This window comes from Plasmodium chabaudi (assembly GCF_900002335.3).
Source record: "Plasmodium chabaudi chabaudi strain AS genome assembly, chromosome: 11".
Lineage (NCBI taxonomy): Eukaryota > Apicomplexa > Aconoidasida > Haemosporida > Plasmodiidae > Plasmodium > Plasmodium chabaudi.
Genome location: NC_030111.2, coordinates 955,360 through 974,047, shown reverse-complemented (window position 1 = coordinate 974,047; position 18,688 = coordinate 955,360). Strand labels below are relative to the sequence as shown.

General features: G+C 22.0%; 7 protein-coding genes across 7 annotated transcripts; 5 read left to right on the top strand and 2 right to left on the bottom strand.

Annotated features, from left to right (window-relative positions):
* Positions 1–365: 365 nt before the first annotated feature.
* PCHAS_1127100 (glucosamine 6-phosphate N-acetyltransferase, putative) lies at positions 366–1,244 on the top strand (the record flags this gene model as incomplete). The annotated part of the gene is made up of 1 exon (XM_733427.1): positions 366–1,244. One exon carries the CDS (start codon positions 366–368, stop codon positions 1,242–1,244), a length of 879 nt encoding a protein of 292 aa, XP_738520.1.
* Positions 1,245–2,771: 1,527 nt separating this feature from the next.
* On the top strand, positions 2,772–4,883 carry PCHAS_1127000 (glutamyl-tRNA(Gln) amidotransferase subunit B, putative; the record flags this gene model as incomplete). Its single annotated transcript, XM_738347.2, has 1 exon — positions 2,772–4,883. One exon carries the CDS (start codon positions 2,772–2,774, stop codon positions 4,881–4,883), a length of 2,112 nt encoding a protein of 703 aa, XP_743440.2.
* Positions 4,884–5,393: 510 nt separating this feature from the next.
* On the bottom strand, positions 5,394–7,067 carry PCHAS_1126900 (conserved Plasmodium protein, unknown function; the record flags this gene model as incomplete). The annotated part of the gene is made up of 1 exon (XM_734141.2): positions 5,394–7,067. One exon carries the CDS (start codon positions 7,065–7,067, stop codon positions 5,394–5,396), a length of 1,674 nt encoding a protein of 557 aa, XP_739234.2.
* An 897-nt stretch (positions 7,068–7,964) lies between these two features.
* On the top strand, positions 7,965–9,675 carry PCHAS_1126800 (DNA methyltransferase 1-associated protein 1, putative; the record flags this gene model as incomplete). Its single annotated transcript, XM_016798632.1, has 5 exons — positions 7,965–8,114; positions 8,225–8,923; positions 9,099–9,271; positions 9,375–9,438; positions 9,604–9,675. The coding sequence occupies 5 exons, from the start codon at positions 7,965–7,967 to the stop codon at positions 9,673–9,675; spliced, it is 1,158 nt and encodes a 385-aa protein (XP_016654014.1).
* A 788-nt stretch (positions 9,676–10,463) lies between these two features.
* PCHAS_1126700 (conserved Plasmodium protein, unknown function) lies at positions 10,464–11,372 on the top strand (the record flags this gene model as incomplete). The annotated part of the gene is made up of 1 exon (XM_735606.2): positions 10,464–11,372. The coding sequence occupies one exon, from the start codon at positions 10,464–10,466 to the stop codon at positions 11,370–11,372; it is 909 nt and encodes a 302-aa protein (XP_740699.2).
* A 301-nt stretch (positions 11,373–11,673) lies between these two features.
* On the bottom strand, positions 11,674–13,877 carry PCHAS_1126600 (protease, putative; the record flags this gene model as incomplete). The annotated part of the gene is made up of 8 exons (XM_016798631.1): positions 11,674–11,870; positions 12,047–12,117; positions 12,203–12,277; positions 12,449–12,692; positions 12,928–13,127; positions 13,251–13,332; positions 13,428–13,530; positions 13,860–13,877. The coding sequence occupies 8 exons, from the start codon at positions 13,875–13,877 to the stop codon at positions 11,674–11,676; spliced, it is 990 nt and encodes a 329-aa protein (XP_016654013.1).
* Positions 13,878–15,901: 2,024 nt separating this feature from the next.
* PCHAS_1126500 (choline/ethanolaminephosphotransferase, putative) lies at positions 15,902–18,355 on the top strand (the record flags this gene model as incomplete). The annotated part of the gene is made up of 12 exons (XM_016798630.1): positions 15,902–16,036; positions 16,195–16,335; positions 16,434–16,529; positions 16,630–16,692; positions 16,793–16,831; positions 16,940–17,011; positions 17,115–17,203; positions 17,295–17,363; positions 17,486–17,559; positions 17,675–17,731; positions 17,835–17,929; positions 18,113–18,355. 12 exons carry the CDS (start codon positions 15,902–15,904, stop codon positions 18,353–18,355), a joined length of 1,173 nt encoding a protein of 390 aa, XP_016654012.1.
* Between the last annotated feature and the right edge of the window lie 333 nt (positions 18,356–18,688).

The window sequence follows — 18,688 nt, the reverse complement described above, 5'->3', positions numbered from 1 at the left end:
ATATATATGTATAGCGCCCATAAATCATTATATTTATTTATTCTTTCATAATAACGCCTATTCATTTATTTTTCATTAGCACATTTTATATTTGTATTTTTGCTCATAATATGTATATTTCATATGTTCGTTATTCTATTTTTTTTATTCTCTTATATAACAATTATACATATATGTATATTACACCAATTACTATATGCTTATTTAAATTATTTTCCCCTCTATATGATCAACATTATTTTTTTCAATTGGCAGTTTTCATGAAATTCCGCTTTTAATGAAATATTATATATATTTCTATCTAGGTATATAATATTTTTTCTCATACGAAATTTATATGTAAAAATAAACTTTATTTTTCAAAAATGGAAAATTCACATAAAGAAAAAAATATTCCTGAAATAAGCGATTGTGAGAGTTTCAAAGAGGTTTATTTAGATATATTGAGGAAAAAAAAAGTGTTATATAAATATGTTTTCAGATGGAATAATTACAAATTTAAATTTAAATTAATGTCAACTTATTATGAATATTTAATTATATGTAATCAAATGCTAAGAGATGTTACAACCTGCAATATATTTTTTGGGCCATCTTTATTTTTTGAAATGATAGGGAAATCTTTTTATTATCCTTATGTTTTGTACATTTATGATTGTGATAATAATAATGCTCCTTATCAAAACACATCTTCATGTATTAATACAGTGCAATTTGAAAAATCGCTTATGTTAAATATTGAAGATATCATAAAAAAAGGAATTGAAAAAAACAATCGATATTTCAAAAAAACCAATAAAGACTATAATGATAGTAAAACAATCTTAGATTCAAATGATATTTATTTGGAACTACAAAATTACAATTTAAAAAATAAAAAAATTGTTGGTTATGTAGAGATATATTTGCTATTCCACATGGGAAGATGCTTTGATTCAAGGATTGAACGATTTGTTGTTCATAAAGAATATAGAAATAAATCATTCGGCCTATTAATTATGTACATATGTATATATATATTGAAATATTTATATTATTGCAATAGATGTGATTTAAATGTAGAAAATGAAATTGCCTTAAGAATATACAAAAGACTAAATTTTGTTAATATAGAAACTGAAGTATATAGGTTATATCTGCACAGTAATTATAATTTTTTGCCAAATAATTTTTTAACACAAAATGATAAAGAAAATATTCAAAAGTTTATTAATTCAGTTAGGAAAGAGGTAACAAATGAATAAGAAAATACGAAAACAAATCTATAAAATAATAAAAAAGGCACAAATAAATATTAATACAATGTGTAGACATCTGGAAATCCACAAAAATATTTCTCTATCCTGTACTCATAAATATATATACAAAAGCATAAAATATACACACGTATGTGCTAATCAAAGCATTAGAATGGTTTTAATTTTTTATTTTTTTTTTGTTTTGATATGATATGCATTTAATCAATTATGCTATCTATATCGCCAAATAATTCAGTGTGTGTATATTCATATTTATGGCTTATGCAATTAATATCCTCTTTGGAACCATATATATTATTAGCACTGAAGTTTTACTATTTTTACTCCAGTACAATAAATTGCCATCATAATGAGCACAAGACCATGGATATTGCTTACACTGTTATGGCTTAGGAAAAAACATTTCACAATATTGTATAAATGGTTATCATATGGCTTATAGATAACATGAAACAACTGAGTGATATATTTGTAATCATTTTCATTTGGATTTTCTATATATATGCAATTAAAATAATATATATATATTTTAATTTATTTAGAAATCAGTTATTGTTAGTATAATTTGTTTTTTTTAACAAACTGATAATGAGATATAAAATGATTGCTTTTTATTTTTTATTTTGTTTAAAAAAATATATATAGCCACATATATATTACATCTATTGACAATTATTTGAAGAATTTACTTGTATTACATATTTGATATGTTTAACATTTTTTCATTTTCCCTCTATACGCATATATAGAGTGTTATAAATTTGCATATATCTATATATATTGTTATTTTGTGGACTTAAAATAATTTTTTTTACAACCTTTATCAAATAATTTACTTCAAAAGAAAAAAAATATATAATACCACTGTGTATCTATAATATGCCAGCATAAGTGCATACATATGCATATAATATAAATATATGTAATTTTTTTCCTTTGAAATATTTTTGTCAAAAAAAAGTTTCTCCTATTAGAAATTTATTCTAGCATAAATTGTTTAAGTAAAAAATATTACTAATTGTAATAGATTATAAACCATGATTGTTAATAAAAAATCGAAAGGCGCAATATTTGATAAAACGAATTATTCACGCGCATATATATAACCCAAGAAATGCTTTAACTTTTATATTTTTTTTAGTATAACTAAAATGGAAAATAATGTTTTTAAAAATGCAAATTAAAAAAATAAATAATGACATAAAATTATATATACAATCCATATGTAACTAAACGATTGCTGAAGAGGAGAAAACGCAAAGGTTACAGAAGCTGTGAAAGAAAAAGCGATGGGACAAGGCAGAAGAAAAGTACAATATTTTCAAAGATATGAAAAACATCAGAGATACGCATATCATTATGTATAAAAAAATACATTCACAACTTTTTATTTCTTCATCTATTATTTTATAGTTTTTATGAAAAATGCATTGATCATAAAATGTCATACCAAAGGAAGCAACAATACACACATTTATATGCATATACCCAAACAAACACATATATCTATATATGATGTTTGCCTACGTATGGTTTAGTTACTTTGTTTTTTTTATTTGGTTTGAAATTACATGCTTCAAAATAAACACACTAAAAGGTAACAACAATTTAATTTCCTTAGGACAAAATATAAAAAATATAAAAGCAAAAACCAGAAATAGCATATACAATCATGAGATAGCCAATAACACGGAACTAACAAAAAGCATCGAAAATAAATTGAAATATCAAATTGGTATTGAGATGCATGTACAATTAAGTACAAAACATAAAGCGTTTTGCAACTGCTTCAATATATCTTCTTTATATAATGAAAAAAAAAATGAAAAGTATAACACTGATTTAGCAAACTTTTTAAATGAAAATATACTGAAAAAAAAAACAGTAAACACAATAGATAATTATAACTCTGAAATTGATAATTTAAAAAATGATGTAAAAGAAAATAAAAAAAGTGAAACAAATTGTCATGGTAATTATAAGGATGATATTATTACTAAACCAAATAAACACATTTGCAATATTTGTGTAGGTGAAGTTGGCTCGTTAAATTTAGTAAATACTACAGCCATTTTGTATACATATTTAATTGGTATCATTCTTAATTGTAATTTAAGTAAGCATATATCATTCGATAGAAAAATTTATAATTATTATGATTTGCCAAAAGGATATCAAATTACACAAAACGAAAAACCACTCGGATCAAATGGATACATTTATATTAACGGAAAAAAATATAATATAAAAAGTGTTCATTTAGAAGAAGATACAAGCAAATCTTTTTTACTTTTCAATAATTTAAATAAAAGAAATTCCAATGAATCGATACCATCCGAAGTAAATGATGGAGAGACATTTAATAATGATATTTTATTGGATAAAAATAAACATATTGATGATATTACTAATAATTGCATAAATTCATCATGTAATAATACCAATTTAGAAATAAATTCGATTAATCATGAACTTGGAACAAATACCAATTCGGATATAAAGCTTTTATTAGACTATAACAGATGTGGTATACCATTGGCTGAAATAGTAATCGAAAAGAGTTACATGAATATTGATGATTGTATAAGCCTGTTAAAAGAAATCAAAAATAAAATATGTTTGCTAGGTGTGTGTGTGGGTAATAAAGAAAATATAAGATCAGACATAAACATATCTTTTGAATATGGAGATATAAAATATAATAGGATAGAGCTTAAAAATATTAATAGTTTTACAAAAATAAGAAATTGCATAGAATTAGAAAAACAAAATGTTGTTAAATCAATTTTAGAAAATTATAATAACTTAAAATGTAATAATAATGACAATAATAACATGCCAAGTGATATATATACAAAAAGCTATGTAAATAATACAGATTATTTTTTACGAAAAAAAGAAAAATATAATTATGTACACGAAGGGAATATACCTGAATATAAACTAAACGATGAAGTCTTAAAATTGTTAAAGTTTTATGTTAATTATAAAATCAAAATATATGAAGATCAAATTAAATATAAATGGTCAAACCACTATTTCCATGTATTTTTTAATGATCCATTTTTATACAACTATTTTAATGAATGTTTGGAACATATAGAAGTAGATAACAAAGTAAATGGCGATGAAATCGACGAGGCTGCAAATCGGATGGATGAAGAAAAGAGCATCTCAAATTTTATAGTTAATACATTAATAGATATACTAAAAAAAAAAAATGTGCTATCAAAAAAAATTATGATAAAACCAAAGGACTTATATTTTCTTATCAAATGCTCAAAAAAATATAATCTAGACAAAGCTTTTATCAGAGAATATTTGTATAAATATATAGATATCGGATTTGACAAAGAAGCATTATTAGAAAAATTAAACATCGAAAGTAACAATAATAGCTTTGATGAAATGCATAATATGCTAAAAAATATCCTTGATGAAAATATAAAGTATTTACAAATTGGTGATAATAAAAATATATTAAATGAGCAGAATTTTAAAAACCGAATTATAGGTATTTTAAAAAATAAAATAATTCACGAAAAATTATCAATGAACATTAATTACACATTTGTAAATACCTTTATTAGTGATTATATTAAAAAAATATTGGAGGAAATGTAATAGTTGTTATAATAATACGCTATACCGTTTTTCCCATTCACTTTTTATTTCATTCTATTTGCTATTCTTCATGGGGCAAATAAATTGCGTCCCCTTTTCACCATTATATTATTCATATATCAATTTCATTATTTTGAAAGTTTGAAACTCTTATTTTTTGTGCTACATCTTTTATATATGCTCATATAATCAATATGGTGCATATACATGAACTTTTACACCCTTGATATATTTTTTGTGTATACAAATGTCAAGAAAATGAAACATTACAGTGTTTACATTTTTTTTTGTTTTTCTCTACAATTTGTCAATGTTTCAGAAAATAAACTTCAAAAATAAAGTTAATTAAACAAATTAATATAGTGTTATAAAAAAAAATCAAATAAAAAGCTAAAACACGAAATAAAAACAATGTGTAGATGGTAAAAAGAAATATGTGAAATATATATATGTAATTTCATATCACCGGGCTACAACATTCTTCTATCGTCATAGCATTCATATAAATACTTAATATACAAAATTAACAAAATTGCTATCAGATCTATACACAACCTTTTTAATAATTTTTGAATTATTTCCTTTTTTATTATGCATTATATTATAAAAAGGAAATAGTGGATTTATTTCCTTCGGTGTATGCAATTTTTTTTTGTTATTAAAATATGCAAAATAAAATAGGAGAATATAGTTAAGATCAAAATTTAGTTGATCACTATTTAAGATTATATTTGTGTTATTTAGATAAATGAAATTATTATTTTGAAAAAAATTAATGTTATTAAAATATATACCCATGAGTGTACAAATGTCTTCTAAATTGTGTTTTGTATTATCAATATAGAGAATGTTGTTTATATAAAATTTTTTTTTAATTACATTATATATTAAGCACATTGGAATCGATACATAATACTTCCCATTCATATATATTCTTATCACTTTGACGTTTATTTTATTTTTTTTTTTTATGTGTTCATAATTTCTTATTGCATCATTATGTTTGTTTTCACAATTTTGAGCTTGCTTTATATCAATAGAATTTTTATCATTTAAAAAAAATGTATGCATTGTATTTTTGTCTAGATTATTATGTGGATTACCGATTTGAGATATGTACGGAAACTTATTATTATATATCATGCTTGAATAATTATTTATTACCAATTTAGGACTTATGTGAAATAATGTATTGAGATAATACTTAACATAATATTTTATATAAAATGGGTTAACCGATATTTTATCTTTACTAAAGTCACAGAATAGTCTATTATTCGATATAAGATTAATTATTGCAATGTCTTTTTTTATTGTATCACACACTTCGACATATACTGTATTTTTATATAGATAGTATGTTCCATCAATTTTTTTATAACAACACGAAATTCCAAATTTTTTACCATTTACATAAAATACAATTAAAATTGTTTTATCATTAATCTTATTTATGTAACGTTCTTCTTTTAGATCAATATGTAATTTTTTAATTATTTTTTTAAAAATCCTTATAATATTAGATATATTTGTTTTATCTTCCTTCATATCTCTCCCCTTTTCCATAAAATAGTCTGTATCATTATTTTCCAATTGATCATTACTACCGAGTGTAACCGTTTGAGCTTGTTGATTTTTTTCTACCGCATCACAACATATATCCCCAGTTTTTATTAATTTAGTATCGAATATATTAAAAAATGTGTTTCTTTCATTTTTATTTTTTGATAAATATTTTTTTAAAAATAGCCCATACTCATATATTGTATCGTGATAGCTGCTATCATCTTCTCTTAAGGGTTCCTTTATTTGAATTGATATATTATTATTATGACGATATAAAATAATTTTTTTTAAATATAATAATAGCTTGAAAATAGTGAGGATATCTTCTAAGCTGAAATTAAATAAATTATGGCCAAGTATTTTTTTTTCTATATCTACTTTATATTCATCTTTTGGGCCTTCCTTATTGTATAGAATTAACCTTTTCTTTTCATTTTTACAGTAATAATTTTTCTTATGCTTCTTTAATGATAAATAAGATTTGTTTGTGCATTCTCTTTGCCTTTGATGGTATATTGTGTTATTTTCTTTTAGTAGAAAATTGTATTTTTTTTTTAAGCATAAAACATAACATTCATCTAAAAAAAACACCAAAAAGATTATTAGCGAAAATAGCATCTTCATAAGATGCTACTTTATATACATATAATAGCATACATATCAATGTATGTATTATATATAGAGGGTATAATATTTCAATTTTTACCCTTTTTATAAATGCATTTTTATAAATTGTATTTATCACATTTTTTCCCTGAATTATTAAGCAATGTTTTACACGTATAAGTAACTTATATACATATTTTTTCTTTCATTTAATAGAACTTAAAATGGGGGATTATTAAATCCGTTACACTCTCCTTTAGATATAGCATACATATGCATATATATATTTTTTTCATATATATTTATTCTTAAAGAAAAAATTCAACTTCAAAAAAAATATATATTTTTTAGTATATACATCATAAACTTCCATAATTATGTTATTATTTTTGATAACTACATGTAGTAATAAAGATGTATTTCATTTGACAGTTTCCTAAAATTTAGTAATTTTTTTTGTTTTTTTAAATAATGTAATTAATATACACTTAATAACATATGTATTTATTTTTGCATAATTTATGTGTATAGATTTTTTATATTAATGATAAATTGGTAAAAGTTGCAGATAATTAACTATTAAACAATTATAAAAAATAGGAAACTATATATTCCTAGACTATATATATTTATATATGCATTCATTTTTTCTGCAAACTGTTTATTCGTCATTTGGTCATCATATATGCATTCAAATGCATGACTAACCTTTAACTTATTATTATCACATATAGTCATAAAATTTTCACAACACCATATATACATATATGTGTTTTTTTTGTTACTTTTATTAAGCAATGGTAGTATTAATGGCTTTGTCTAGTTACTATCCATATGATATGCATTACACATTGAAATGATATATTATACTCTTTGCTATATTATAAGTTTTAATGTTCTTCATCGAAAATGAGTCATATATATGATATGCTCGGTATTAATATCGAGAAAATAAAGGATAAGAAAAAGGAGAAAGATAAAAAGAGCAAAAAAGAATTAAATTTTTTAAAAGAAAATGATAACCTCTTTTCTCTTCCAACATCATCGAAAACTATAAATGTAAATTAAAAAAATAATGAAAAAAAATCCATATATTCACATTAATATAAAGAAATGCAATATTTATATATCTGCATATTTTTTCTCATTTTGATCGTCTTTTTTCGTAGCTTAATAACAAGAATCCCAGCATATGGAGGTTGGTAAAATTTAAAAACAAATGCAGAAATGATGACTTAATATTAAAAAAATGGAAAAAAATGGGGTATAAAAATGATAAAATTCAATTTAATGAAAATTCTATAGAAGATGATTACACTTTTGAAAAATTTAATAAAAAATTAAATATAGTAAAATATGATGATGAATTTTACAATAAACAAATTAAAAATATGAATTTAAAATGGACAAAAGAAGAAACGGATTATTTATTTAATTTATGTGAAAAATATGAATGTCATTTTATTATTATATATGATGTATATGATACTAAATATTCAAGAACTATAGAAGAACTAAAAGATCGGTTTTACAGCGTGTCTAAAAAAGTTGTAGAAGATGCTTACGATCAAAAAATTAAGTTAGAAGAGTCAAAAAAAATTAAAAATAATACTGATTTAATAAAATTAAAAGAAGGAAAAGCTAAACACCCACTAGTCAAATTTACATATAATATGGAAGCAGACATCGAAAGAAAAAATATAATTCATAAAACATATACAATATCAAAAAAAGATGTAATGCTAGAAGAAATAACAATGGAAAGTATTAAAAAATTTGAGAGCAAAATTAAACATGAATTAAAAAAGGTGTCTGATATGAAAAAATTGAAAAAGAAATTTGAGTTAACCAATGATGAAATTATACCGGTAACACAAAATACATGTGCTTATACATTCAACAATAATAAAATTGGCTGTGCTATTTCTCCATATTTTTACATATTTATAATCTTTTGAATTTGTATGTGTGCTCCCACTATTTATCTTATACCTTTTTATTATATTTTTATATTCCTTCTTATTTCTTTCATTGGCTATATAGATAAACAAATTCCCTGAGGATGAAAAAGACGAAAAAAATATTTATAGCGCAAAATATTTTTTCCAAAAACTTAAAATCGATATCTCATATTTTGACAAACTAGATATATATTTAAAAGAAAATGACATCGAAAAACCAACCATATATACAGAAAACATGTGCTTCTTATATGGGTATAACTGCATATCACATATGTATATATAATTATCTGCTTATTGCTTTGTATTTTTGCACATTTCTATAATTATTCAAAATTCTATTTTTGTTGCTACATAGGGTTTTAAGAACTGATGTGGCTATATTACTGAATTTGAGAAAAAAAGTCGAAAAATTAAAACAGGTAAACGTCGTTATAATACATAGCAATTAAAACATATAATTTGAATATGCATCGATTATGTTTCTTATAATATATAAAGATATGTATTTGCTAATAATAATACCGTTTTTTATAAATGCCTTTGCCCATAAATATTTATATGAATGCACATTTTGTGATTAACAGGAACGAGAATATTGGAGAAATGAGTTAATAAAATTGGAAGAAGAATACCTAAAAAAGAAGAACAAGTCATAATGTATATGCTCTATGCATACATCAATTATTTTACAATATGATGTGAATGATAAAAAATAATATAACGGACACAAATCCTAATATTATTCATTACTATGAATAATGCTTTATATATTTTTTTTATGTAAAAATTATAATAGAAAAATTCATTTAAATATTTACATGTTTTTAATTCGATAAACTTATAAATATAAAAATAAATAATATATAAATGTGTAAAAATACGTGGCTATATAACACACCACTAAGGTATGCTTATATGTAACGGAAGCATTCAACAACATTTGAATGTTTTAAAAAAAGAAAAAAATACATGTTTTTGTCGTTCATTTGTTTTTTACATAAGAATAAAATATATGCTAAAATCCTTAAAACAAAAGCGATAAAAAAAAATAAAACACATATATGCAACAAATAAAATTGCTCGTGAAATGCGCGAAAAATAGTATTGAAAGAAAAATATAACACAAAAATATAATGCATGAATAGAATACACACAGGGAAGGTCCAAGCGGTATTAATCAATAGTAAAAAATATTTATATATTTTGTTTACATGCTACAATATATATAAGTTAATCAAAATAACTATGTGCCAACATTTACAGACATAAATACAAATACATTGTGTACAGTTTAAATTATAAGCTTCAAAATTTGAGAGGCGTAGTAAAATTCAAGCAACTTTAAAAGAGGAAGGGGAGCCAATTTAAAAAAGTATATAGAAAATAAACGAATAGGAAAGCACACATATACTATGTACACCTCTATAAGAATATGTAAGATACAATGAAATTACATGCGGAATTCAAACAAGACGGTATATATGACTTTTCATATATACTGAAAGGACTTAAAGAATTCTGTTCTTTTTCAATTGAAACCTCTTTTTTGTGTTTTAAGTTTTCAGAAAAATATTTATTAATTTTTGGCAATGAAAAGAGGCATGTAGAAATATTGATAAAAATTAGCATGAATGATTTATTTTATGAAAATTTTATTTTAAAAAGCAATTCAAACAATGAAATAATTATACTGGTATATATATATCAAATATATGATATTTTTAAGAATATATCTAAAAATACAAAAATTACAATTGATTTATTTGAAAAAAATGGAATCTGTATATTATTATTTAAACACCATTGTAATGTTACAGACGCTTTTAAAAAATATGAATGTGGAGTAGAAATTATTAATCCATCATTAACTAAATTTCCAGATATAAAAATGCATAAAAATTCTATATATATTAATTGCAAATTAAAAAAATGTTGTAAAATTTTAAATACTTACTCCAAGTTTTATTCAGACAAAATTGAATTAATATTCGAAATAGTAAATAAAAATTGTGATATTATTTTTCTTATGGATTCGATAACTACAAAAAATGTAACTACATTAAAAAATAATTATGTTTTAAAAAATGTAATAGACACCAAAAAAAAAAAAAATATAGGTGAAAAATATAAAAATAATGATAATTCTGATTTGAAAAAGGTGGTATATATCAAAACATTAACAAAAGCTTTAAATATTCTTAATGAATGCCGAAATAATAAAGATGATATTGGGATCTTTAAATTTATTGTACCCGATAACAAATGTTGGTTTGCACTCAAATTGGGGCAATTTGAATCCTCAGGGAATTGGACTGTCCTCATCATCATTACTGATCTTAAATTTAATCAATAAATCTATGTATATCCACATGCATGTACATTATTAAGATAAAAACTATAATTTGTTTTACACCGGATTTTAATTTCATTTTACTTCTCCAATTTTTTGCTTATTTCTTTTACCTTTTAATTAATTTTTCATAGAACAATTTCAACAAATATTTATTTGTAGATATTCAAATTAATAATATTTATTTTTTGTTTAATACAACATATTGAATTCAAATGGAGATGCAAATACATTATTTATATTTTTAATAAAAAAATGATTAATTAGAGGGTATAGCAATAAAAAAACAAGAAATATATAGATATCAAACAATTCCTTTAATTATAACGAAAAATATAAATATCATTGACAAAAAGGAATACATAAACAACGCTTTAAAAAATGAAATTTGATATTCAGGGATATTTAATGAACTGTAATATATGGAATAGTCATATATGGCATGAAATAATGATGATAAAAACAATGACCTCAATATCGATAATATGCTTTGCATCATGCCTGAAAAACATAAATAATTATGTTAAAAATTATGTTATCTCCATTACTATTTATTTTATTAATACTTAAATAATAAATATGTAAAGTGGTGCATATAGACATATATATTCTCACAAATTTGCACAATATACATTTACGGTTTCTTTTTTTATATATACCTTTTCTATTTTCATTACTTCGATTGTTTATGATGTTGTAGGATGCTATTCCTGAACATGACATGTGCAATAGGACACAAATTATATTCCTGTGTAAAAATAGTAAAATAATAAATATTAGATTAGTAGCATTTTGAGTGAAAACAGTTGGCACTATTGATGGTTTATGGTTACCTTAGTATTATAATTGTCAAAACATTTTGTTCTGATGTTAATGTAAAATAAACTAAATTTTCTGTGCTCGAAAATCTATTAATCAATAAACCATATAAAAGACTATGTATCGAATTCAAATGTAAAATAAATGTTTACAAAATATATAATAACTGAATATAAACATACAACAATAACAAAAAATATGAAAAAATTTAATTAAATAATATAAATAAGCATTTAATTTATATTATATGAAAATATAACCCTGCTGAAGAGCACAACGAAAAAAATATATATTCGAATTTATCATCTGCATAAATATATTTAAACTTATTAAATTTATTATTATTTTCATTGTCTTCATATGCTATATCATTCTTAAAATTATGATTCTCAATAATAGGCAGTTCTGTGTATTCACTTCCATTTACTATTGAATTAGTATTGATAAAAAATATTGGGCAAATTTTTGAAAATTCTTCTACATATGCTACCCCAAAAAAAAAGTCTGTAAAAAAATCCATGACAATGCACACATATATATATGGCGAATCTATATTAATGGAAATTTTATTATTCTCTTTGCAATCATATATCTCCACACGATATACGTATGTATAGTTATGCGCCATGCAAATTATAATATTAAAACTAATAAATAATATATATACACATACAAAAATAGGAGGATCACAATTTATGTGCATTTACGTATTAATTATTTTAATAGTTTTTTTTTATACATAATAGCATAATTATTGAACAGGCAAAGGAATATGGTTCTTTAACATTTTTTAAAAAACATGTATGACAAAAATAAAGACATAAAAGTGAGAAAGTATATTCTAAAAATCCTGCAAAAGCAATCGATAATATAGCTCCATATAATATCATTTCAACAATATGTGAAAATTTTATTCGTTTCTTTATTTTCTTCTTGAATCTATAATTGAAAACACAGAAAATGAAAAAGGGGCAACTTATAGTAAAAATATATTTGTAATTAAAAAATATAATTATGCTAATAAATGCAACAAAATGAAAAATTGTATAAATATATTCTAACAGATAAAGATAAACGAAACTAGGGCAAAAAGAAAAAAGCAAATAAAATATTCCTTTGTTCCCGTTTGCCATACAAGAAAAACCTATATTAAAAATTTGGAAATAAAATAAATAGATGGGAAATGTGATACCATGAATCATATCGATTATACTATATATATATGGTTATATTAAATACCAATCAGTGATGCCACAGAAAAAAAACAATACAATAATCGAATATATATTCCAAAAGAATTTCTTTCTACATTTTTTTGATTTTTCTCACAGTTACAATCGATCTGCATGCATATTATAATATATATATCAATATATAGTACATAAAATATGAAAATTCGTAAACAAATATATTATTCGCTCTCATATGTGAATACAAAATATATAAAGACAGAAAAAAAATCAAGACATATGAAATTATCTATATAAAACATTATTTATTTATTATGAGAAACTGAATATTGCTTATTTTGAGCTGTCTAAGTCAGTTAATTACATTTGTTAAATAATAAATTATATAGACATGTCATAAGCAATTGAAAAGAAGGTAATGAATTATAAATAATGTTGTCTTTTTATCAATAGGTGTATGTATGCATACATACAAACATACCAATTCTTTATAAAACATTTTAGTATACTTAAAGTATATGGTCCTTTAAAGGATATTTTAATTATATTACTCAGGAAATAAAATAAATAAGGTAAATTTAAAATTGTATAAGAACGAAAAGAGATATTGCTATTCATTTTTTTTATAATACCATAATAATTTATGAAAACTTAAACAAATAAAAATATACCGATTTATATTCAAATATATATTTTTTCATATTATCCTCATCTTATATACATATGCACGTTATAAGTTAAAATAATTCTACCTGTCAAAAGCCAGCATTAATAACAATGCATTTTCTTTTCACGTTTCAATTTAATTCCTTAACCTTAAGTATATGCTATACATTAAAGAAAATACGTTTTTACTTAATTATAATCGCGTATATAGCGAGGAAATAAGCAAAAAAATTACTTATATATACATATTTCATTTTAACAATGTTTATGAATTATGATATTTATCGTTTTCATTTTTTTTAATAATATATTTTTTTACAAATTGTAATCTTTTATAGCTTTAGCTCGAAATAGCATATTACGATTTTTTTTATTTTAATTTGTTTGTGAAAAAAAAATAATGTATAAAGTTTAGAAGAAAACCGAATTAAAGACTAGTCTTATATGCATAAATCGTTTAGTTTAATGTGAGAAATACAATAAAACAAAAAACGCATGATAAGAGATATCATAAGAAATCAGAAACAGAATAAAAGTAAAAAGGACATAAAAAAATATCGATAATAGCATAACTTTAGATTATCTACCTATTACAAATTATTTAATTAAAGTGAGTCTGTGCATGCCACCTATTATATTATTATTATTAATAGACTACAATTATATCATTATTTCTTATTTTTAATATAATAAATTGTTATAATTGAAATAATATATGAACAATTTAATAATTATTTATAAATTAGAAAAAAATAGACCCCCAATATATTACTATTAATAAAGTTAAATAAATTATTTACAAAAAAATAAAATAGTAATAATAATGCATAAAATATTCCCTTCATTATTAAAAAAATCGTAACGTCCTATTTTGCAACCAAATAATCATAAACAATTACAATTATTGCGTCTTTATGAAAAGTTTATAAAAAATCATCATAATATAATAATAATTTTCGTAAAAATTATCATAATAGAAAACATCTACCCAATAATAATAGGTAAACATACATAATAATACAGAAAAATTCGATTAAATCCCAAAAATATAAAAAAATAATGCAATTTTTTAGATAAACAATTCAGATAATAAAATAAACAAATAAAATGTCAAGTTCATACATACAATTTTATATGCATAAGAAAAATAAATAATATAGCCAAATAACAAAATAACCGTAATAAAAAATATAGTAAATAATAAAAATATAGTTGTAATATTATTTATGTAATCATTTTCATAAATGCATATATGGGCTATTAAAAAATTTTAAATAATGAAATATTAATAATTTTTTTTTTTTAATTATATTTTATTATAAAATGCATGAATATATATGCATATATAAATTTATATAGTAAGCAAAAACATATTATTATATATAATATTATAATATTACGCGAGAAAAATTTTCATTTATATGTATATATAAATAATGCAAACTTCAAAGATATTTTTTTTTAATTATAGCAATATATAAAAAAAAAAATTCGTAATACTTATTTTTTTTATATTATTATAAATAATTATCATTTTGTTAAATATTTTATAATAATTTATTTTATTCTATTTTTTTTTACTATTTGACATTTTATTAGTTTTTAAGAATTCAATTTCTAGAACAATACCAATTTATATTTTTTATTAATATAAAAAAAAATTAGGAGAAAAAAATATATGATGATATAATTTTCATAAATATTAAGTTATATTTTTAGCATTAGTTCAATATTAATAAAATTTATATGTTGATGGCGAAATAGAAGTTGTGAAGATATACGAAATATCAAAAATATTATAAATAAATATATATATTTTTTTTTATTTATTTAACTAAATATACTTTTAATGACAAAATGGGGATCATTTTCAAGTTAAACAAAAGTGCATACTCCAATTGTAAGTCCTATTCCTATAAGAGGGGGGACCACTCGATATTCGAGAAAATATGCGAACCATATTGGAATTTTTGCGTCAAACTAATTCCCAAAGTAAGTATCATATTATATTAATTATTTTGTATATTGCACGCTCTATATTTATTTTTTAATCTGCATATTTCTTATGTCTCTATTATAATTGCTTGGGTGGCATATTAAAAGACTATTTTCATGCATACATTATATAATTTTTTTTCCCCTTTTTACAGTCCGTAACGGCCAACTTATTGACATTGATAGGATTTTTATGCTCAACTTTAGCATTCTTTTTCATGTATATGTTTGACATAAACAATAAGAAGTATGATCACGTATATATATATATGGGAATCTTATTATTTTTATATTCGGTAAGTTTTTTTTCAAATTATTTTATTAATTTTTATCTTATATTTATATGCTATATAATTTTGCTATATTCATTTTGCATCAATTTTTTCTATTATAGACTTTTGATGCTATTGACGGAAAACAAGCAAGAAGAACAAACACAAGCTCTGCATTAGGACAACTTTTCGATCATGGATGTGACGCAATTACTACAGTACGTATTTTTTTTAAATCAAATATACATATTTTATTTATTTTATAATATGTATCGCTTATTTTAAATTAATTTTTTATATTTTTTTCCCATTTTACAGTGCTTATTTATTATGATTGGTGTTAAAGCTATTGGTTTGACCAAGGGATCCGTAGCATTTTGGGTAATTTTGAAATTCAGAGAATTACATAAAATAATTAAAAAATAATTTTTGCGATTGACAAAAATATATTTCGATGATTTCAAACCCCTTTCTTTTATAGATTATTGCATATGTTCAATTAATGGCCTACCTTGTATCGGTAAGAATGAATTATAAGTATTTGCATATATTTTAATTTTTCGCTTTCTATATATATCTTCGCATAAGCATTTTCGATATATTTATAATAAATTTTTAATTTTTTTAGTGGTTAGAACATTATACAAAAACCTACAACACCACCAATGGACCTTTTGGAGTAACTGAAATCAACCTTGCTGTAAGTGGAATAAACACAAAAAATAAATAAAATGGATAAACGATACAGAAAATATGGAACATTATTTATTAAAATATTTGTCCATATCTTATTTTTATTTTAGGGAATAGCATTATGTGTTTTTAGAGGATTAAAAGGACCAGGAATATATCAAAGATTAACCTTTAGAAATATAATCCCAGCCAAGATACAGTAAGCATATTAAAATATAAAATATAAACAAAATAATATTTCTAAAAAACAATAAAATATCATTATTTTTAAATTTTATTTTAATTTTCAGTTCCTTTTTTGGATATTCCTTATTAAGTCTCTCATTATCTACCATATTGATTATTTCATCCTTCATACTGTAAGAATAAAAAAAAATACGAACACTGATGTTTGAAATTAATATATCTCATATATTATCTTTTCTTATCATTTATATTATTAATTATAATTCAATTTATCCTTATTTTTCTAATTTTTTAGTATGGCACCATCCACTGCTAATTTCATATATAAAGGAATTATAAATGCCAAGAAAAAGAAAAAAGAAGCATCATGTAAGATTAAAAATATGTGATACTTATGCATTTTAATATTAATTGAACAAATAAACATTTTGCCATTTTCCTAATACGCATTACTATATATTTTTCTTTCGTTGTTTTTTTACAGTACTCTTAGCATTATTTATCGGATTTCTCTTATCAGAATTTTATTTCTATAGAACAAGTAATTAATAAAACATAATACGAAAGTACAATGGTTTATGATAATAAATATTAGATATATTTTTATAAAATTATCATTATAACTTTTAATTTTTTTTTTATAGCCATAACACCCAAAAACGAATTGATCTGTTTCTTAATCTTAGCCATATACTCAGCCTTTTACACATTACACATGAATTTGTCCACACTTTTAAAGGTAATTATGAAATACTATTTATTCGGAATTCATTATAACAACAACAATTAATGTTTTGAGTTTCTTATTATAAATAATTTTATATTTGTACGATTTATTATGTCTATGCTCACAAGATATAACAAGTTGTAAATAAAACCCCACATACTATATATTTATGTTTGCATCGTTTTTTTTTTTCAGATTAAAATGCCATATGTTCCAATCCCAATAATCGTCTATTACATTTTCATGATTCTCTTATTCGTCAAAAGAACAATGAAACCAAAATTCTTAAATGTTGCAGCACTTACCGAAGTCAATATATTATATTACATGTTAGGATTTGCAATTATTTACTTATTTGACTATTCTTACACTTTAATAACCAACATTTGCAAAGAGCTTGGCATTACTTTCTTATTTCTTAAAAGAAAAAAAAAATAAATGACAGATAACAAGATATTCCATAATTATACCAATACATGTATATTTCAAATTTTTGCTATTTTATGTTTTGGACCTTAAACAATGTTTGTAGTATATGTTATATATATATATATATATAATTTTTTTATTTTTATCTTTCGTATTATCTTCTTTCTTTTTTCCTTGCTTTTTTTTGACGATTTTCACAATTTGATCATTAATACAAGTTAATATGTAATTAAAAACAAAAAAAGGAAAAAAGAGTATGTTTTTATGCAATATGTGAATTATTTTATATTACTCGTATCCTTTAAGGAAACATTGGAATTTCATTTTTTTTAATATGTATAT